The following is a 23,759-nucleotide window of genomic DNA, read 5'->3' on the forward strand; positions in this document are numbered from 1 at the left end:
TCTACAGGTCCCCCCACCCCCATCTGCCTTAGGCTCGGGAGTGTCATCTTTGTGCCGCCATTTTCGTGTAGTACTTCACAGTGAGTGTTCCAATGGGTCTACTATTTTACTTGTTTGGTTCCAGTGTATTTTATGAAGACTGCCAACCCCTTTGCTTTCTGTTTTAACTTTCCACATTTTTCCGCCATTTTACACTTTAAGTCACCGTTTTATCGCCTGTTTTTTTTTCTTTTCTTCTTCCGTTTTTAAAAACAAGTCTGTAGGGTGTAGAGCAGCCTTTGGGGGGAATTGAAAAAGAGGACATTTTACCAATTGCGGAAAAGGTCGATATCGCGTTTATGTACAGCTATTGTGATCAAAATGCCCAACAGGAATATGCTATGTATGCTACTCGGTATCCTGGACGACATCATCCAAGTGTCCGGACCTTTCGCCGGATAGTTACGTTATTTAAGGAAACAGGAAGTGTTCAGACACATTTGAAACGTCAACCACCACCTGCTACAAATGAAGATGCTTAAGTTGGAGTTTTAGCTGCCGTCGCGGCTAATCTGCACATCAGTAGGAGACAAATTCATCGAGAATCGGGAATCTCAATAACGTCGATGTTGAGAATGCTGCATTGACATCGATTGCACCCGTACCATGTTTCTATACACCAGGAATTGCGTAGCGACGACTTTGAACGTCGTGTACAGTTCTGCCACTGGGCACAACAGACATTACGGGACGATGACAGATTTTCTGCACGCGTTCTATTTAGCGATGAAGCGTCATTCACTAACAACGGTAGCGTAAACCGGCATAGTATGCACTATTGGGCAAGGGAAAATATACGATGGCTGCGACAAGTGGAACATCAGCGACCTTGGCGGGTTAATGTATGGTGCAGCATTATGGGAGGGAGGATAATTGGTCCCCATTTTATCGATGTCAATCTAAATGGTGCAATGTATGCTGATTTCCTACATAATGTTCTACCGATGTTACTACAAGATTTTTCACTGCATGACAGAATGGCGATGTACTTCCCACATGATGTCCGGCACATAGCTCGCGTGCTTTTGAAGCGGTACTGAATAGAATATTACATGACAGGTGGATTGGTCGTCGAAACACGATACCATGGCCCGCACGTACACCGGGTCTTAGGTCGCCAGATTTCTTTCTGTTGGGAAAGTTGAAGGATATTTGCTATCGTGATCCACCGACAACGCCTGACAACATGGGTCATCGCATTGTCAATGCATGTGCAAACATTACGGAAGGCGAACTACTTGCTGTGAGAGGAATGTCGTTAGACGTATTGGCAAATGCATTGACGTTGACGGACATTATTGTGAGCATTTATTGCACTAATGTGGTATTTACAGGTAATCACGCTGTAACAGCATGCTTTCTCAGAAATGAAAAGTTCACAATGGTACATGTATCACATTGTATCAACCGAAATAAGATGTTCAAACGTACCTACGTTCTGTATTTTAATTTAAAAAACTACCTGTTATCAACTGTTCATCTAAAATTGAGAGCCACATGTTTGTGACTACCACAGCGCCGTCTATCACAAAGCGAAAACAGTGATCCAACTATAACATTCATATTTCTTTACGTATTACACTAATACGTAATAAAAAATGGGAGGTCCTATTTAAAAAAAAAACGCAGTTTATATATGTTTCACCTATGGCAGCGCCATCTAGCGGTCCAACCATAGCGCCATTTGGAGTCCCCCTTCAAGCTAGACAAGTCTCGTTCTTCGTAATTTTTTCATTATTTCGTGATATATTTGGCCCGGTCACGATCAATGGACCACCCTGTATATACTAAATATACGAGATGAACATTAAACCTCAAAAGACTCGGCTACAGAGTAAGCAGAAAATCATGTACAGCAAAATGTAAAGGTTATTGCAGGCCAGACTCATTCTCTATTATGTTGTACTAAAAGGAACGATTGTACTGTATGTTAACCGGGGCCTAGAATCGACGGAGCGGCTCCGTCCCCGCTGCAGCCTCAGTGGTCCACATCCCCACGACGACTACAGCAGTCCATTTCACCCCTCCGTCACCCCACACCGAACCATTCTTTCAGGGTTATTGTGTGATTCGGTCCTCGATGGATCTGCCCAGGGAACGTTTCACATCAGACGAGTGTAACCCCTATGTTTGCGTGGTAGAGTAATGGTGGTGTACGTGTAAGTGGAGAACGTGTTTACGCAGCAATCGCCGACATTATTGTAGCTGAAGCGGAATAAGGGGAATCAGCCCGCATTCGCTGAGGCAAATGGAAAACCGCCTAAAAACCATCCACAGGCTGGCCGGCTCACCGGACCTCCACACAAGTCCGCCGGGCGGATACGTGCCGGGGACCAAGTGCTCCTTCCCATTCCGGAAAACCGTGCGTTAGACCGCATGGCCAACTGGACGGGGAAAAGGAACCACAGTAAAAAGGAGAGTGGCTGAATGAATAAGAGGACCGAGGTAAATGCCTCAAGATCTAAAAAGAGGATTGGAGAAAAATGTAACAAAACTATATCTTCGTGTCTAAGGAATTGTCCAAACTCATTTGATGTAACACGCGCATCCAGAGAAAGGTAACCATACTATTTTGCAGGGCCATAAAATAGTCGGTACTAGAAAGTATTAATATTGTAGAAACTGAAATACAGAAACTCAAATCAAAATTAGACGGTGTAAGATGAAGAGTAGGAAATAATCAAAATTAGTTGAAGAATAAAAATCCCAGGTATTACCGTATTCTTCCGATGTATCACGACGAGAACAAGCACGGTCCGATGCTGGCTGAATACCTCTATTTCTACGTTCAGATGCACCTGATGATGCAACTTTAATTTGCGAAATCGGTTGTACTACTAAAGAATTATTCAACAAATACGATGGATTTGCTTAACAAGAACGCATTTCTACAGCATGGTTGCCCACAGTATAAACTGTGAAACTTTAAGAGCTGTTGTTTAATACTTCATTTTTCTATCTGCTTTGTTTACTTTCAACACCATAAGGATCCAAGAGAGAATGAACGTAAGATACGGACCCACCTTAGATATTATACATGACCTGAACATCCTTGAATTTTCTAGTACGTCTTTCGCCAGGATCTGACGGTAGAAGTTATTGTGAGATTCACGGCTGGTCCTTCGATTCGGTACAAGATAATGCCCTGTACGCCTTCCATCTTCGTTCGATATGTATTTGTGGTCCGTTGACAGTACACTAATCGCATAGTGTATTTTCTGGTGTTTATAAAAAATTAAGATGGTCATAATTATCGTCGTATGTGCATGGTTAAATGGAGTTCTCACGAAGTACCAGCTGCAATGAAGCGAAATGGGTAATGCAGGGCCGTGTAATGTGTTGGAGTCTCTACAACAAAAAACACGAAGGGTACTGAGAAACAGGTGTAACCAATGGAAGCACTACAGACCAACTACACTAATGCGCCAGGACATTATGGCCACCTGCTTATTAATAGCCTGTAGGCACGCAACGCACCTCCGATTCAGCGAGTTTGCTATTCGCTCGTTAGGTCCTTGAAGAATCTCACGGAGGTGTGGGGCACTAAATGTACACTTATAGGTCATGCAGTTCCCGTAAATTCCCGTGACTTTTGTGTGCGGAACTGCTGCCCGACTGCATCACAGATGTATAGCATCGGATTCGAGTTAGGTGAACTTAATGCTTAATACATCAACATCACTCCACTGTTGTGCTCTCCATACCGCTGTGACACCATTCTGACTTTGGGACAGGGACGGTTACGCTGTAGAAGATAGAACAGGGAAATAATCGATAATAGCTTGTCCCTAACCGTTTTTCATGAGATACTAAAATATGTGTCCGACCGGAACCCGAACCCCACAAATCTTTGTGTCAGTAATACGTAGTACATGTTTACCGAATACAGCCGATGCGGAGGTATTGGCGTTAAGCGAATTTATTTTGAACTAATATCATACTGCTGTCGATTGTCAGTAATGCCTGTTCTGTCAGACAGGCAAGTAAATACTGATACGATGTACTCTCTGACAGGCAATGTACTGTGACTTATGGAATATATTTGTAGGTGTATATGCATATATTTGTTGTTGTAGACGTTTTGAGTACAAAAATGGCTCCAAGCACTATGGGACTTAACATCTGAGGTCATCAGTCCCCTAGACCCAGAACTGCTTATACCTAACTAACCTAAGGACATTACACACATCCATGCCCGAGGCAGGATTCGAACCTGCGACCGTAGGAGCAGCTCGGTTCCTGCATGAAGCGCCTAGAACCGCTCGGCCACAATGGCCACAGTGGCCAGCTGTTTCGAGTACCATCCTTGGAATCACCTCTAGTGATCTGATGAAACCATAATAACAGATATAGTAGAATGTGGTTGAATAGTAGAATGTGGTTGAACTTTGCATTTAGCTTCGCTCCTCCAAATATTGTAACCATAGTTACAATGTTTGGAGGAACTAAGTTAAATGCAAACGATGCATCTGGCAAACGTACCTTAGGCTCATCTCGACATGTATTTCAAATGTTGCTCGAATTTTAATCCGAAATTCGTGTTCTTGCTCAGACCTTACACGCTGAGCATGTACACCTGCTTTGCCCTTTCCTTGCAGTACGAAAAACTAACAGAATGAAGCAACGCACGTTTTGCACGTAGCACATTTGAAACAAGTCACTCTTGATTTATGGCATGAATTTGTTCTTTCTGTCAGCTGGTGGTGCGGGAGATGAACCGGCTGGGCATGATGGTGGATCTGTCCCACGTGTCGGTGCCCACCATGCTGGACGCCCTCAGGACGAGCCGGGCGCCAGTCATCTTTTCACACTCCGCAGCGCATGCGCTGTGCAACAGCTCCAGAAACGTGCCCGACCATGCGCTGCGCCTCCTGGTGAGTACACAACGCAACTGTTAATATTTAATTAACCATACGACCATGTACTAACGTGTGTGAACAAGTGTCGAGTTCGGGCTGTCTACGTCATAGCCAGGGAAATCTCGATTACGCCTGCAGCTTTCGATCATCCGATGATCTAGCGACATCTGTTTGAGTTGTTTTAATCGCAAGTTTAACACGGAAGTGAACATTGCATTACGTATTCTCCGCCTTTACTATTACGTCTTTGCAGTCCCCTTCCCATGTATAGCTAAATGGCACCCTGTCGGTTACAGTTGCTGCAGGGAGTCTCAGCTGTTCCCCCGCGTTTCTGGAACTTGTTTTAAGCAGCATGTGCACTGTTCTCTCCAATACTGCGCGAAGCTTCTGCTACAGCTGCAGCTAGGGCGAATATTAATAAAAAGAACAAACTGCAGGACAGACTCCTTTCTGGAAATGGAATAAAAGAAAGATTCTATGCACATGCGTCCGAAAATACATTGCTGACGCGGGAGATGGTCCTGACGTATGAAAGTTCCTCAAAAATGGCTCTGAGCACTATGGGACTCAACATCTTAGGTCATACGTCCCCTAGAACTTAAAACTACTAAAACCGAACTAACCTAAGGACATCACACACAGCTATCCCCGAGGCAGGATTCGAACCTGCGACCGTAGCAGCCCCGCGGTTCCGGACTACAGCGCCAGAACCGCACGGCCACGGCGGCCGGCAAAGTTCTTCTACTCAAGTGTCGTGTGTTCTATGTGCGTTGTAGTCTCTGTGATAGACGCAGCGAACTGTCAGGAGCAGTATGATCCGGTATTTATGTCGGAAAGAAGCCATGGTGGTATTTCTGTACAGCCAACCTGATACAAACGATCGATAGGCAGCACGCCTATTCCAGAACAAATACCCTTACAGACACCAACCACGTTCCATAAAATATCGAGCCCTTGTTGCTAGTTGGTGTGATCGTGGATCCTTTCAGACAGACGAACGTGCAGGGAGCTGGCGTATTCTGTATGCAACTGTTTTGGAGGATCGGATTCTACAGGATATTGAAACGAACCCTAGTAGAAGGTCAAGGCAAGTGGCCAGCCAACATGGTGTAAGCCAGAGTACTATTATATGTATCCTAAATCACAATCACTATTACCCCTCACACCTGCAGCGATAGTAAGGATTATCAGCAGCGGATATACCTCTACGGGAAGGATTTCACTGATGATTTTTTCACCGGAACGTGCGGAAGAGTGCAGCATTCCATTTTCCATGAACTCGTGCATTGCATCCCATGGAGGCCACTTTGAACATCTGTTGTGACGTGTGTGCGATGTAGTTCTGTATTGCGATCCGGGACGATTTGTTAGCGTTGCCCGCCATCGTTCACTTAGGGACACACATTGCTAGGGCTTTTTTGCCTCCATTACCAATCATGAATCCGTCCTTACAGTTTATCGGTTTTATTAATGTTCATCCAGTATGCGTTTCGTAGAAGCTACGATCATAAAACAATCAGTTTAACTGGTAAATTTCACAAACACGCTAAACGAGGGATCAAGCAAAAGCCGAAATGTACTACGGATACGTTAGATTTGAGAGTGTACTTTATCAGCGAAAACACTATTGGAAAAAAACTGTTACCAATTTCTAACTGTTATAACAGAAAGGAGAAGTTGCTGGATACCATTTACAATTTACATTAGTGTATTCCCGCGAGCAGCCCCTTTTTAAAAAATAAGTCACAGCTTTAACTAAACTGCAACAGCATTAACACTTCCTCTTGCAACAAATTTAATAAACCTTAATATAATGATATGTGTTTATAAAATAACCAAAAAATTACAGAAATATATCAATTTTAATGTTCAAAAGTTATACGAATTAAATTTGAAAGTTTAAAACGTGTTGTAAAGATTAACAGCTCTTGATCCTTTATTTAAAGAAAATTAAAACCAAGAAGTTATAAGAATGTTTCCTGGTCAGCCACAGCATTCTCATAATCTTGCACACGTCTACAACATCGATCCTACATTAATATCTTACACGTGTACTAAACTTTATTGTAAGCCATCAAGTACTCCGTATAATGTACACTTACAGCTCAGATACAATAAATGTGCTTCAGACAGAAAAGCTGCCATCCAAAAGCCTGCCCTTTTTCAGAAACTCAGCTTGTCCTTCCTCGCATGATATCGTTCGAACAGTGGAAAAGGCAGATCCCATTTTCCTAGTTTTCGAAGAGCATTTGAAATGGTGCCGCACAGCCAGCTGTTAACAAAGGTGTAAACATAGGAAATAAGTTCCCAGGTATGGAGGCATTAGTATTTAACGTCGTATCGACAACGAGATCATTAGAGACCGATTTCAAGCTCGCATTAGGGAAGGATGGGGAAGGAAATCGGCCATGCCCTTTCAAAGGGACCACCCCAGCATTTGCCTCAAGCTACTTAGGAAAATCACACAAAATTTAAATTTGGATGACCGTATGCAGGCCTGAACCGTTGTCCTCCCGAATGCTGCCTCGAATGCTTCTTAAGAAACAGTACCCGGCAGGTTGTCATTGACGGAGAGTGTTCATCAGACAAGGGTATCATCAGGAGTGCTCCAGGGAAGTGTGATAGGACCGCTGTTGTTCTCTGTATGCATCAATGATCTGACGGGCAGGGTGAGCAGCAATTTACGCCTGTCTGCTGATAACGCTGTGGAGTACGGGAAGGTGTCTTCATTCAGACACTATGGGAGTATACAGGTACGATTTTGACAGAGTTTCTATTTCGTGTGATGAATGGCAGCTTGCTTTAAATGTAGAAAATTTTAAGCAGATGCCGATGATCAGGGAAAACAATCTCGTACCGTTGGAATACAGCGTTAGAAGTGTACTGTTGGACGCAGTCACATGGATTAAACAGAAGGCATATTGTCGCAAAGCTATTTTAAATGAAACGAGCATGGAAGAGCCGAATGTTTTATGCAGTTCGTCAGTTATCCGCTGTTAGTTCAGTTCCGGTCCTGCAGACTTTTTTAGTTACTTGAATCTGTACAGCAGAAGTAGCCGCTTTGGCACTGTTGCTGTCTGTTCTATCAAGAACTTGATCAGTCACGAGAAAGTCCTAGTAATTGATTCTATCAAAATGTGTAAGTTTCTATTGGAGGAATATAAATCACCTAAATATAAAATGCAAATCTATATATTTATATATAACTTTCATTTCACGAGTTTTTATACGAATGTAGTGATTTCTCTCGCCTGTTAAAATCAGTAGTGAGGCACACATTGCACGCAACCAATCTATAAGAACCGATTAGAAACTAAAAGAAGCTAAGTATTTCCATTTGACCTACGATGAAATTGCGTGAAGGAGTGACGTACGAGCTCGAAGGCGCAAACTGAAGTGCTGTCAGTCCATAACCTGATGATAAAATCCCACGACAGGAAGTTTAATACAGTCATACTGTTATATCACAGATAACTTATACAATATAATAGCATTCATCAATGATCATAACAAGCAATTGAAAATTTGTTATTCATTCTCATATTCGTGATATTTCAGTACCACGTTTGTTAAGCAGATGGTCTTTTTTCGCTAATAGTTATCCGTGCAGTATTTATTTGGTCAACATATGACTACAGTCCACACCTCCTCTCTTCAAATACACTTTTATAGCATTCATTATATTATTTCCGCATTTGGTATTTGTTCACATAAACTAGTATAATGAATAGAGTATCTGAAATGTTTATTTTAGACTTCCAGTTGTCGTGTGTAGAACCATTCTCGCCAAAGTTATTACGTGTCGAGATTACTGTATCCAAAATCTAGTTATTATTTTCAACTTGTGGTAACTAACACATTCTCGCGAGCCGGCCGATGGTGTCGAGCGGTTCTAGGCGCTTCAGTCAGGAACCGCGCGACCCCAACTGTCGCAGGTTCGAATCCTGCCTCGGGCATGGATGTGTGTGACGTCCTTAGGATAGTTAGGTTTAAGTATTTCTAAGTTCTAGGGACTGATGACCTCAGAAGTTAAGTCCCACAGTGCTCAGAGCCAGCTACATTCTCGCGATGTACATTTTCGGTCGACAACAATTAGAAAAAATCACCAGTTACTGTCATTTCAACAGCAGCTGATGATTAGTTCGTCCCAGTTCAGTTTTATACTTTGTTTACAGGTAACAGGGAGTAGCTATAGTGAGTAGTTGACTAAAATATAAAATTTCACGGTTTTGAAACAATCAAAGCTTCGTGAAAAGCTCCCATTATTCACAATCGGACATCTGTCAATGAATTTAGCACCGAATCATGATTACCAAAATCTGTCGCTATAACGATTAAACGATCTTTTTGTGCTTTAAAAAACTATTACGAAGTGCCACTCATGGAATTTCTGGCGGAAACTTTTTACGCGAAGGTGTAGCTTGTCAGTGCAAACTATCACAATGAATAACGATAATATGAGTTTGTATTTGGCGGTACATAGAATTCTGACTTTCAGCCTAGAGCCATCTACACTCCTGGAAATTGAAATAAGAACACCGTGAATTCATTGTCCCAGGAAGGGGAAACTTTATTGACACATTCCTGGGGTCAGATACATCACATGATCACACTGACAGAACCACAGGCACATAGACACAGGCAACAGAGCATGCACAATGTCGGCACTAGTACAGTGTATATCCACCTTTCGCAGCAATGCAGGCTGCTATTCTCCCATGGAGACGATCGTAGAGATGCTGGATGTAGTCCTGTGGAACGGCTTGCTATGCCATTTCCACCTGGCGCCTCAGTTGGACCAGCGTTCGTGCTGGACGTGCAGACCGCGTGAGACGACGCTTCATCCAGTCCCAAACATGCTCAATGGGGGACAGATCCGGAGATCTTGCTGGCCAGGGTAGTTGACTTACACCTTCTAGAGCACGTTGGGTGGGACGGGATACATGCGGTCTAGGAATGGTAGAACGATGGGTTCGATGACGGTTTGGATGTACCGTGCACTATTCAGTGTCCCCTCGACGATCACCAGAGGTGTAGGGCCAGTGTAGGAGATCGCTCCCCACACCATGATGCCGCGTGTTGGCCCTGTGTGCCTCGGTCGTATGCAGTCCTGATTGTGGCGCTCACCTGCACGGCGCCCAACACGCATACGACCATCATTGGCACCAAGGCAGAAGCGACTCTCATCGCTGAAGACGACACGTCTCTATTCGGTCCCTCCATTCACGCCTGTCGCGACACCACTGGAGGCGGGCTGCACGATGTTGGGGCGTGAGCGAAAGACGGCCTAACGGTGTGCGGGACCGTAGCCCAGCTTCATGGAGACGGTTGTGAATGGTCCTCGCCGATACCCCAGGAGCAACAGTGTCCCTAATTTGCTGGGAAGTGGCACTGCGTAGGATCCTACGGTCTTGGCGTGCATCCGTGCGTCGCTGCGGTCCGGTCCCAGGTCGACGGGCACGTGCACCTGCCGCCGACCATTGGTGACAACATCGATGTACTGTGGAGACCTCACGCCCCACGTGTTGAGCAATTCGGCGGTACGTCCACCCGGCCTCCCGCATGCCCACTATACGCCCTCGCTCAAAGTCCGTCAACTGCACATACGGTTCACGTCCACGCTGTCGAGGCATGCTACCAGTGTTAAAGACTGCGATGGAGCTCCGTATGCCACGGCAAACTGGCTGACACTGACGGCGGCGGTGCACAAATGCTGCGCAGCTAGCGCCATTCGACGGCCAACACCGCGGTTCCTGGTGTGTCCACTGTGCCGTGCGTGTGATCATTGCTTGTACAGCCCTCTCGCAGTGTCCGGAGCAAGTATGGTGGGTCTGACACACCGGTGTCAATGTGTTCTTTTTTCCATTTCCAGGAGTGTATATGACGGGATCAGATATCTGGAAAATGTGTTCCAGAAGAACGCTAAGAGAACTGGTAGCGAAAGGCCACTTCCAAATTTGAATCCCGGACTGGCACACAGTTTTAATCTGGTCCGCAGCAAAATGAAAATTCACCCTTTAAACAACGCTCTAAGCCCTGGCCAAGATGTACCTCCACAGTTACACGTTCTTCCAGCAGGACTGTATGTGAAGGAAGATGTTAGTGTAGTTCGGGACGGAAGATAGATGTAGTGGCTAAATAAATCTCTTGAGGTAGGATCTTGCGTCGTATCTAGACGACTCAGGTGGTTAGAACACTGATCGTGGAAGGCTACCCTCTGGGTTTGAGTACTGGTTTCCTACTCAGTTTTAAAATCTTTGCACTTCTTTGTTTACTTTTAGTGAAATTTATTTTCTGAATGTTCGCTCAAAGCTCCAGTTAGATACTGCCAGTCTTGTCGAAAATGCACAACGAATAAAGTTTACAGCATCAAGAATACGATTACTCAAAGTACAATTCAGAAAATAATACCATGAAAAGTAGTCTATCTTCAAGTATGAGGAAACCTCATCACGAGATGTGTGGAACGAAAGGCGAGGGACGGGTTCGGAACTTATGGATGGAGTCTGCTGCTGGTGTGGCAGTGGCATAGGCAGAATAATGAGGACATTTTCAGGGTTGTTTCCTTTTACAACGCTTTTTTTGCATTTGTAAGACTTTTCACTTACTCTAAATATCGTGAACTTTTATAGTCTGTTTCACGAGTAGCTGTTCATGTTTGCTAAGCTACGTGACTGTGCTACGAATAACCTTCAGTGGACGTCGTAACGCCTAAATACGCACCTGCAAAGATTATTAAAATCGTAATCGACTACTTTTATCATTTATTATTAAACCCTAACCACGTGTAATCCTATTTGACTATTGTTAACGTTATCGTAATTATTTTAGAACATTTAGATGAACTTTAGGTTATTCATTTTCTGTAAAAACAACATTTATCACTTGACTTCATGCTAAACTTAGATGTCGTTTTAATTACTCAGAATTTGCCACTAAAATACAGTAGCAGCATTGGTGACGGGGGCAGGAATTCCGCATAGAAAAATCGGTCGCCAGTCCGCAAGGAACAAATTTTGAAAATATATATTTTAACTGAACTTGAAGAGTTGTTGAAATTATGTATGAATGATTGCAACATTCATTTCCAGTACCAGAATTAAATCTCACAAGTCACTTAGCATTTATCTTTTCAGTTATCAGAGTCGTGAAACTTTCAAAATACGAAAGACGTTACTTATTATTGGCTAGTTGTATTTACTCTGGCTTTAAGAAACTACGTACGTCAAACTACTCAAGTTCTACTGTAAAGCGACCCATAGAATTTGTGCTTCACCACTTCCTTATAAAATTGTACCAAACAGAAGTTTACGTTGACAGAAACCTTTTTCTTTAGTAACAAACAGTATCTTGATAGGATTCAAACAAAGATAATCATTAAGTTCTTGTGAAAGAGTGTGACACCATTTGCAATAAATTCACACTATATAGTTTCCCCACAAAGAAAAGGATCAACACACCCCTTTTATAAAATGACATCACTGCAACAACACTAGTTACAAAGTAGAAAGCATTGTTGGTGCATAACAGTTGAGAGTATTGTACGAATGTCCTTTCATAATATTCTCAGGTCTCATATTATACAGATAGACAAAGAATTCCATACTATATAAGTCGGTGATCTATTCTTGACATACCTCAGACACAATTCTTGCAGCACCCAATTTTTCCAGGGAATGTATTGCATTCAAAGCTGAAATTTATATGAAGCGTCTTGCTGCTGCGGGAGGGCCTAGTCATCGCCATGAATTATAACATGCACAAGTTTGAAGCACAAAGACCATTCTCGTAGAGCGCAGTATTATGCGAACTTCACTCATTCACAGTCTGTTAGTTACTGGCTATCAGCCAGTCGAACTCCTCGACCATGTTCCATCTTTCCAAAAAACGGAAAAGCCAGAGCCAAAGGCATACACAACAGCCTGTAGCAATCGTATCTTCTGTGATTAGCCTACTGTGCATTTCCCCCTAAGAGAAGGTGTTACTGGCACGTAAATGACAAGGGAAAACTTATCATTTGAAGGCATAATGGCTTCCCTATGTCGGTGTTCAATAACACTATTTTCTCTACAGTAAAATGTTATTTTCTCAGGAAAAGAGCAGTCACATAGTTGCGAATAATTAAACTTGTAAGAGTGTGAAAATACAGCAACTTTCTAGTTGTAAAATACCTATTTATCAACCTGGTGACGTCTCCCTCACAACACAAAAAACAATGTTATTATGCTGTTTGAAACTTACATAAGTAACTGCTTCATTTGTTCATAGGCGTCGAGTCGGATAATGTTGTGGAAGCCGCACAATATTTCGACGAGACAGCGGCTCGTCATCTTCAGGTGCTTACTGACTCGTTCGTTGCTGCAATGGCTCGCCAATATAAGCGCTGACTTGCTAGAAAATCATAGCGTCAAGGGCTGCGGCTATAAAGTCATTGTTGACGAATCATATAGCACGGCCACGGGCTTCTCATTCACGATGCGGGAAAAGCGCGGCCGGAAATTGTGGCCCAGCGAACGTGAGGGGCAGAGTGTTGGCGACTAGTTTAAGTGTGCGTCAGGTGGATACTTCTGGAAACGGCGACACAGTATAAAGGAAGACATCCGCCCTCCTCAAATTCAGCCAGTTTCCTGAACATCTTAAGCATCAAACTGACTCACACTTAAACTTGTCGCCAACACACTGGCCCGCGCTGGCCGCTGGGCTGGATTTCGCAGTGCTCTATTATCCGTCCACGATGACGTTGTAGCCACAACCCTTAGCGCCTGCGCTTTTCTAGCGAGTCAGCATATACAGGGTGTTAGAAAAAGGTACGGCCAAACTTTCAGGAAACATTCCTCACACACAAAGAAAGAAAATATTTTATGTGGACATGTGTCCGGAAACGCCTCCTTTCCATGTTAGAGCTCATTTTATTACTTATCTTCAAATCACATTAATCATGAATAGAAAAAATAAGCAACAGAACGTACCAGCATTACTTAAAACACTTTGTTACAGGAAATGTTCAAAATGTCCTCCGTTCGCGAGGATACATGCATCCACCCTCCGTCGCATGGAATCCGTGATGCGCTGATGCAGCCCTGGAGAATGACGTATTGTATCACAGCCGTCTACAATACGAGCACGAAGAGTCTCTACATTTGGTACCGGGGTTGCGTAGACAAGAGCTTTCAAATGCCCCCATAAATGAAAGTCAAGAGGGTTGAGGTCAGGGGAGCTTGGAGGCCATGGAATTGGTCCGCCTCTACCAATCCATCGGTTACCGAATCTGTTGTTGAGAAGCGTACGTACACTTCGACTGAAATGTGCAGGAGGTCCATCGTGCATGAACCACATGTTGTGTCGTACTTGTAAAGGCACATGTTCTACCAGCATAGGTAGATTATCCGGTATGAAATCATGATAACGTGCTCCATTGAGCGTAGGTGGAAGAACATGGGGTCCAAGCAAGACATCACGAACAGTGCCTGCCCAAACGTTCACAGAAAATCTGTGTTGATGACGTGATTGCACAATTGCGTGCGGATTCTCGTCATCCCACACATGTTGATTGAAAAAATTTACAATTTGATCCCGTTGGAATGAAGCCTCATCCGTAAAGAGAACATTTGCACTGAAATGAGGATTGACACATTGTTGGATGAACCATTCTCAGAAGTGTACCCGTGGAGGCCCATCAGCTGCTGATAGTGCCTACACACGCTGTACATGGTACGGTAACAACTGGTTCTCCCGTAGCACTCTCCATGCAGTGACGTGATCAGCGTTACCTTGTACAGCAGCTACTTCTCTGACGCTGATATAAGGGTTATCGTCAACTGCACGAAGAATTGCCTCGTCCATTGCAGGTGTCATCGTCATTCTAGGTGTTCTCAAGTCGCGAGTCATAGGTTCTGTGCTTCCTAAGACGCCGATCAATTGCTTCGAACGTCTTCCTGTCGGGACACCTTCGTTCTGGAAATCTGTCTCGATACAAACGTACCGCGCCACGGCTATTGCCCCGTGCTAATCCATACGTCAAATGAGCATCTGCCAACTCCGCATTTGTAAACATTGCACTGACTGCAAAACCACGTTCGTGATGAACAATAACCTGACGATGCTACGTACTGATGTGCTTCATGATAGTACTGTAGAGGAATAAGTCGCATGTCAACACAAGCACCGAAGTCAACATTACCTTCCTTCAATTGGGCCAACTGGCGGTGAATCGAGTACATACTGGCGAAACTAAAATGAGCCCTATCATGGAAATTAACCGTTTCCGGACACATGTCAACATAACATATTTTCTTTCTTTGTGTGTGTAGAATGTTTCCTGGAAGTTTGGCCGTACCTTTTTGTAACACCCTGTATACTGGCGAGTCATTACTGCAATACGTCAGCATGCACCTGAAGATGACGAACAGATGTCTCGTCGAAATATTGCGCAGCTTCCACAACATTATCTGAAGCAATACCCGTGAACAAATGAAGCAGCGACGTTGTTTTTAGGAAGTTACCCGTTTTAGCAACAACACATTTCAGAAAAGTAAGTTAACACTGCCCCGTTACACAGTGGGTATTCATGTTGGTTAGAGAACATCATTTAAAAGTATTTTAAAATTTCTTTATCTGTTGACTTAGTATTTCGATGAACATCCTGCACCTTCGCTTGATGTATTGGGTAAATTCTAAAATAAATACAGTATTTTTCTTTTGAGAAAGGGACGCAATAACTCAAGTAATCTGGATTTAAATTTTTCTTATGATCTAATGTCGTATCATGTAGATTACTGGGAGTCTATATTAAACTGTATTCATCTTCGTTGTCCAGAAAGCAGCTGTGCAAAGTATGATGATTCTATTTTATTAAAAATTATTAGTTATTTGTGAAAGCATTCCGCTGGACTTAATCATTCAGAATGAGTACTGCCTTGAAACGTGGTTTTTACACGTACACCTTTTTGTAAGCATGTTACATCTCTGCTGTCATTGTAGAAATGTCGGGTCTGTTGATATGTCAGTGAAGTCGGGGCCTGGAAACACTGGGGTCGCGGCATCGAACCCCGAAAGAAACTACGGGAATTTAGTCTATATTTAATCTAATCTTCATCTGTGAAAGATGTGAGGAGTCACTAGGAAGAATGAGACATGGTTCACATTCTCGGTTGACATCTAAATCCCCTTTTCTCGGTTAGATAAGTGGGGCAGTTTAAGGACCAACAAATCACGGAAGTGGTATCCCATTCAAAGGCCTGTACTCGGCTCTTGACCCACGCGGAATTAATTTTATAACTGTGGAGATAGTTTTGTCTCTGTATTGTAACCATCCTTTGTATTACATATATGCACTCATCTAGAAATACACATTACATACGTATATATGAAAGTATTATGCTGACAATCGCAAAGAGACAAATTTACGATGTATTCAGCAAATGATCTACGGTATTTAATTAATAATGCAACTATTGTGGAAAAGAACCAAGTTTGTAAGTTTTGGTACCATACTTGATCTCGTATTAAGTGCTCTGGTCAACTGTATTTGTCGTCTTAACTCATACGCGAAAACAATGTAAAAAGCAAACACCCAGATATGTGGATGTTCCCGATAACCATTCCCCAGTACAGCAACACATTACATTTGGGTGTTTCGTATCCATGCAAGAAATTGGTGGTCATTATTTAATGTTTCATGACGAGTTTACTTCCGTTTAGACGCTAACGTAAGGAAATTTATTTATTCACACTCCTGTGATTTTGCCATGAATATTATTTAACAACAAAAGCTGTAATAATTATTTTATGTCTGCACAGAAAGCGAACGGTGGTATCGTGATGGTGGCCTTCTACCCTCACTTCGTGAGTTGCAGTGAGACGGCATCGTTGCATGACGTAGCAGGTAAGTTTCTCCCATAGTGACTTCGTTTTTCGAAAATATCAGAAACTTATATTCATATTAATCATGAAACATTTTATAGTATGACTAGTGATATAAGCTGTGGACGATCCTAATTTACATAACTTAGTAAGCGGAGGTATCAGCGGCAATGAAACGTTAATGTGAAGAGCCACTAAGTTCTGTAACCTGTTTAAGAGACTTTCCGCAGTAGTGAGAGCCATCGACCGGCGTCGCAGACACAGTAGGTTGAGCAGGAAGGAAAACATAAGGGTTGCCTGTTGCAGTTAGTGTTTATGTGCTGAAAGAAATTTATACGAACAGGCCTCGGAAGGCCCAACGATACCGACTGACCACTGTGTTACCCCAGAGGAAAGGTATCTGGATGCGAATATCGACATGTGGTCAGCACATCGCTGTCAGTTTTCGTCACCGTGGGGAGTATTTATCAATCAAGTACTTCCTCAATAGGCCTCAAAATGGCTGAGTGCACTCCACTTGACAACAGCGCTCGGCAGACCCGGACAGTCAGACATTCAAAGTGGTAGCCAACCCCTACAGCACTTCGGTAATTTTATGGAAACTGTTGTTACCACTGCGACAAGGCCGTTGGCACATTTGCATGTGAAAGAAAAAATGAAAACGAGACTGATTCTAAAACATGTTATAAGTTCTGGTTCTAAAATACGGAAACAACAATACATTCATTTGCTTCATTGCACTTTATTGCCCATTGCTCGGTGCAACGACAATGTGTCGATTGTACTACACTGTACTTTATTGTGCACTTCTCGAGTGCCATGGGCTTACAGTAACTGTACAAATTATGATTAAAGTCGAATATTTGTGTTATACAGCTTAACGGGTTAGGTTCCATGCAGGACCTGTACGTAATAAACGTCTGTATCACACGTGCAATAGCGGGTAGATCATGACAGTGGACGCAAGATAACGCATTTTTGACGCATTTCGGATAAATAAGTGACACTATCATAAAAATTGTAGTCTAATGTTGTAGTTTCGAAGCAGCTCCGTCGTAAATTGATTAATTTCGTCTCTTTTCCAGAGAATACAGCGAGTGTATCACTTCATAGCGTTTGTATGATATTCCATTTACTGTTCTCTTTTGGTGTTAAATGGCGCGCTTAAGTGAGAAAGAAACAGATATCTCTATTGTGTCTTAACTTTAAACCTCCTTAAATACTTGAGAGCTGAACCTCCGCTTCCGGGACACGGGGAGGCGAGTCAGCCAGCGGTCGAATCCACCTCGTGGCTCAACGACGTGGGCTCTGGTGAGCCGCCAACCGGGATATAGTTTTGAAGTGATTTTCCGTATCTAAATAGCTAAATACCGTCCCGTGTCAGATGCATAATATGCAAAGATTTATAAAATGTTATCTTTCGTGAACACGAGTTGACACTAGACGCTGGCAGATGAGACACACACATTCCTTCCAGAGAGGAGTGGAGAAGTAATGAACATCTGGCCTCCAAATGCTACCAACGGTGCCAAAACGAATAACTAAGAAGATCACGTAGAGAAACGACAAAAGAGAGAAGGGAATTCAAGAATTGTGCCTAAACTTTTATTCTGTAATTTTTGTACGTATTTTTATACTTTTCTTCGTTAATGGGGCTTGTACGATGAAGGTCCTTCTAGAAGTATTCGTGTTCCCTGCTGATGCTGAGTAAGTGATTAAGGAGACCAAACAGATTAGGTCATCAGTCTGCTACTTACCGATTCCCCCATCCCTCCAGGACAAAAAACAGAATACCCAGTTCGACTGTGTACAGAGCAAATTCAGTATGAAAGGGTGAGGAAGCGTTCCAAGCGTTTCTGTAGCGTGTCTCTGAGGCGGAACATGGGAACCAACCTGGTATACACCTACTGGGATGCGGAACACCACCTTAACACCAGGTCCAGGGTGGTTGGCATACCGAACCACGTCATTAATTCTCCGTATGGATTTGATTCGAGGCCGGCATACTTCCAATTTCAAGACGCGGTCGCGGTAACACTCTCGACCACCAGGACAGGTGTAAAAACTGACTTTCACACTGTGTATGGAAAGTGTAACTGATATCAGTTTCTTATGGGACATTGCGAATAAGTCACATAACGTAAATTTTCACTTTTATCTGCTTTGTAATTTTGTTCAACACATTTTAAGGTGATAAATAGGAGAATAATTTCAGTTATCACATCGATGTCCTCCTGATACGTAGAAAACCGGATGTAAATATGCAATGAAATAAGGTAAAAAAAGTGCAACACATCCTTTTCAGGTTAGAATTTACATATTGGTAAAAACAGCAAACAGACACTAACATGTGATTTTTTTATTTTCTGTGTATGCACAATATGGCCTGCTTCACACATTTCCCTACAATGGAAGGATTCATTAAGAAGCATGAAAAAGAATGATTCTAAATTTCCCTAAACTCATGGTTTCAGCCTATAACGCTTCTTCTTCTTGATAATTTGGTTTGGCTTGTACTTGGCCTCGGTTAAAACTCGGTGACAGTCGATAGTGTTGAGATCGTTATCAAGTTACGAAGACGACGTTACACAAAATAACAGTGATGAACCGAAATGTCGACGTGCGTGAGATATTTCCTTCACTAAGAATGGCAATTAATCGTTCGTAATCGATGTTTAACTGATTAATGATGAAATATTAATGATAAAACCAATACAGTCACATCCACAAGAAATTCACTTCAAGCTAGTCGTAATTTCAAGCATCTAAGAAATCGTAACAGTGGGCTTGTCACTTGTCAAAAATTCTACACAAACGCCGAGCGCTACAGTCAAATATGGTCGCTCCGCGTAATTATTACTCGGGAGTTTCATGTCAATAATTTGATAGAATTTTAAATCACAAATGTACGACTTGGCACGAGAGGATGTTTTATTGCACAATATCAGTCACTTCCTAACCGAGCCTTGAGAAGAAAACTTTCCCAGATGTTGGGGGGTTTTAAATTATATGCTTCGGACCTATCACTGAAGTTCCATAAACCACAGTCTATTTTGAATGACAATGGTGTATCAGTGTTCGTTGCCTACATCACTGTCTAAGTAATGTTTAATTCAATTATCTAGTTAAAAGTTCACTTTATTCTAGTAGGAAAAGGCTTCCGTTCGAATTCTAATGCCGTGATATTTGAAGTCAGAAGATCGCAATTATTCAGTCTCATAAACAATCTAAGCGCGCCTACATGTACGAGCATTCAAATATATGACCTGCTTCGGCTAACACTCGTAACTTAGTGACACTGCATTGAATTATACTTAGTCATTACTGACGGTTCCCAAAGAGTACTCACACAGATTATTCTTTGGGATCGTTGGTTCCTATTTGTGAATGTTAATTTATGATAATTTTGTGATTTATTATTATTTTCATTTTAATTTTACTGAAATTTAATCTTTCTTTCGTAGATTGCTAAATTGTCAAGTCTTAGATTCCTCATTTAATTACTTGATTTTGTCCTAATAATAGTGATAAATGCAACTTCATTCGCTTATTCACTTTTCAGGGAATTTGGGACTTGGGGGGAAATCTTTGGGGTATTGGGAGCTAATTTTTGATTTTTCTTTCTCGTCCGAGGAAGTGGCATTACAAGCCCTTTCGTTGTATCTTGGAGGAATTAAGTACCTGTCACAATGATTTCAATAACTTTAGTTTTGCCTTATTGCTGTTTCTTTTACTCCTTGCAAAGAAAGTTAATAAGAATCATCCTCTTAACTTATAATACTCGTAGTAGCTCCAGTTTGAATGTCACTTCCCGTCTCTGTGTGCAGCTCACATCGTGCATATACGAGAGGTAGCTGGAGTGGACCACGTCGGCCTCGGAGCTGGTTTCGACGGAATTAACATGTAAGTACTGTCATACAGGAAAATCCTTCGCATTAGTTTGCACTTACACATATCTAGTTTTATAATTTGTACAATATCTAAGCGCTGCTGCACAGTAATGAATGAAACAAATAGTGGGGTATCTCACAATGTCAATTTTGACTCGAACACTCTCTTTGAAATTCTGAAGGTAGCAGTGTTAAAATGAAGGGAACGAAATTACATTTACAATTTGCACGAAGCCAGAAGGCAGATATAAGACTCAATTGGTATGAAAGCGAAGCAGTGGTTCAGAAGGGAGTGAGACAGGGCTGTAGCCTGTCCCCGATGTTATTCAATCTGTACATTTACCAAACAGTACAGGAAACCAAAGAAAAATATGGAACAGGAATTATTAAAGTTCAGGGCAAACAAACGAAAACCTTAAGCTTTTCGGATGACGAAGTATTTCTGTGAGAAACAGCAAAGGATTTGGAAGAGCAGTAGTAAGGAATGGACAGTGTCTAGAAAGGAACCTAACACATGAACATTAATAAAAGCAAAACAACAGTAACTGAATGTGGTCGATTTAAATTGGGGAGTGCTGATCGAATTAAGTTAGGAAACCAGGCACTAGAAGTGGTACGTGGATTTTGCTATTTATGTAGCAAAGTAACTGATGATGGCCGATGTATTAGAGAGAGCTATGGCGGGTAAACATCATAGATGGGGACGAAAATGTGAATACATTATGCAGTTTAAGAACGGTATTGGTGGCAGTAGTTATTCGGAGATGAGGAGGATCGCACACGATAGAGAAGCTTGGAGAGCTGTAGCAAACCAGCCTTCGGACTGAAGACCACAATAACAACAAGATACAAAAATTAAGTCTTGTCAATAAATAAAGTAAAAGTACGAGGGGCACTCTAAAGTTTCCCTTTAAAGTCATTGCTGTAGTGTGTGCGGAATTTAGCGCAACTCTGATGCGATGGACAATCACCGACATGGAGGCATGGGGTTGATGAGACATTCGTGTCTTCCTGACGTGCACGCGGTGAATGCACAAACGTGAACTATTCCCGAATGCGTCAAAACAGGACAAAAGTGCTGTTATTTCTTTCTTGGCTGCCGAAGGACAAACACGGATAGACAGTCACCGTAACTGAACAGTATGCGTTGGGTAGCATGTCTGTCGAAACCCTCCACTGTGCAGTGGTGCGCCAAGTTCCGTGCTGGTCGCGATTCGACGCGAGACGCACGTCCCCATTTGCATTACGCAGAAGTTATGTCAGTTTAACGGAGAGACTTTCGACTCCCCCCCCCCCCCCCATTATAGCTCTGATTTCTCCTCGTGTGATTATGGCGTGTTCGGTCTCTTAAAAAACGCCCTGAAGGGTCGCCGTTTCCTGTCGGTCGAGGATGCCCAGCAGGCAGTCACTGACTTCCTCAGGCAGCAGGACATGGTGTATCTCGAACTTTGTGCGTCGGCGGGCTGATCGCCTCAATGCTCACAGAGATTTTGTCTTACTAGCGTACCGATTCTGGATGTACGGTCATTTTACCGCCCCTTATATTTCAAGCAGATAGTTATCGGAATTAACGGTCAAGTGTACGAAAAAGTAGGAAAACGTCTAAGGATACTAACATGCGTAGGTCCACTTCTATAGAAATGTTAATAACGTTGCGCAAATTCCTCATAACTGAGGCACAGGGTGCGGAGGACGAGTAGCTAGTTCTCTCTGTGATTTATGAAATACTTCTACCCCGATACTTGAAACCGTCGACTCTTTTAACATTTTTACATATATCTATATATCTAGAAGGTTATTCGCACGAAAGCGTCTTTAAACGAATAAAGAGAGAGTTCTTTTATACATTTTGTAGAGAAACAGGAATTTAAAATAATTTTTTATACAGAAGGCGTCGTTAGTAATAGTGAAAAATGACATGGCTGAAAGTATATGTTTTGTAGAAGAAAAACTGTTACGGTAAAGGAAGATCCTCAGTCTAGCCATTTACGAAATAATATCAAGCCACCTGCCGGCCGGGGTGGCCGTGCGGTTCTAGGCGCTATAGTCTGGGCCGCGCGACCGTTACGGTCGCATGTTCGAATCCTGCCTCGGGCATGGATGTTTGTGATGTCATTAGGTTAGTTAGGTTTAAGTACTTCTACGTTCTAGGGTACTAATGACCTCAGAAACTACGTCCCATAGTGCTCAGAGCCATTTGAACAATTTATCAAGCCACCATTGGCTTCAGTACGAAGTATTCTGTTATCCTCGATGCTACAAATGTATAAGATGAAGTCTTAATCGAATTGGGCTGTAGTTTCACCCACGTCCGAGGCCCTAGAACGACATAGGTGCGTGATGGGTCACAGGAACGTCTTTCTGCTAGTGTTAAGCTGGCACCTATCACTCTAATATCATCAAAAAAAAACTACGTCAGTGGTCCACAAGTTGCCCTCCAAGATCCTCATCTCACTCTTCTAGATTCTTCCTCCTGGCGTCATCTGAGAAATATGGTTGATGAAAGTGGGCAGTGAATTGTATAGAGGATATTTGAAATAATTCGTATTTCACTGCTTAGACGAGTACATTATTTGAAACGTTCCTTCTAGCCGTCGTCTCCGATTTTCCACGACGTCTGACGCTCACTCGGCCACGCACTCCTAGCGCCGTGTTATAGGTGAGACATATCAAGCGACGCACTGCTACCTGGCGTTTCTTGCTACACTGGAGTTCTTTACATCCATATCTGTACATATACATTTAAACAGAATAGGGGTCACCAGCCTCACTTTGCCCCACGAGGAAAGGTTAAGATCGTCACGTCTTATATACGAATGATTGATGACCTGTAGCAAAACAATTAGTAACAAAAGATTCTCATATCTGACCACTGAACTGGAAATTTAGCGCCATCAGACAGTTGCTACATCGACTCCAACTGGTTTATTGCATCTACTTGATGACGAAGTGGATAACTGTGTAAAGTTAAGAGGGACAACCCACACAATTACTGGAACAAATCGAATTTATTGTCTTCTTTAAGACCTCACAATGTCTGCCTGGTTGTTACCGAACAGGTCGTCAAAGTAGCTTATCTCTTCATATTCTAATATGAAAGATCAATGCA

General features: G+C 42.6%; 1 protein-coding gene across 1 annotated transcript in view; it reads left to right on the forward strand.

The window, feature by feature from the left end:
• Positions 1-23,759, forward strand: part of LOC126281392 (dipeptidase 1-like) — a 342,362-nt gene that overhangs the window by 292,601 nt on the left and 26,002 nt on the right. The window contains exons 7-9 of the mRNA XM_049980319.1: positions 4,737-4,913; positions 16,698-16,782; positions 20,588-20,663. Coding sequence (XP_049836276.1) covers positions 4,737-4,913; positions 16,698-16,782; positions 20,588-20,663 — 338 coding nt within the window. The remainder of the gene's footprint in view (positions 1-4,736; positions 4,914-16,697; positions 16,783-20,587; positions 20,664-23,759) is intronic.

The sequence above is a fragment of the Schistocerca gregaria genome, chromosome 7 (assembly GCF_023897955.1).
Source record: "Schistocerca gregaria isolate iqSchGreg1 chromosome 7, iqSchGreg1.2, whole genome shotgun sequence".
NCBI classification, from domain to species: Eukaryota; Metazoa; Arthropoda; class Insecta; order Orthoptera; family Acrididae; genus Schistocerca; species Schistocerca gregaria.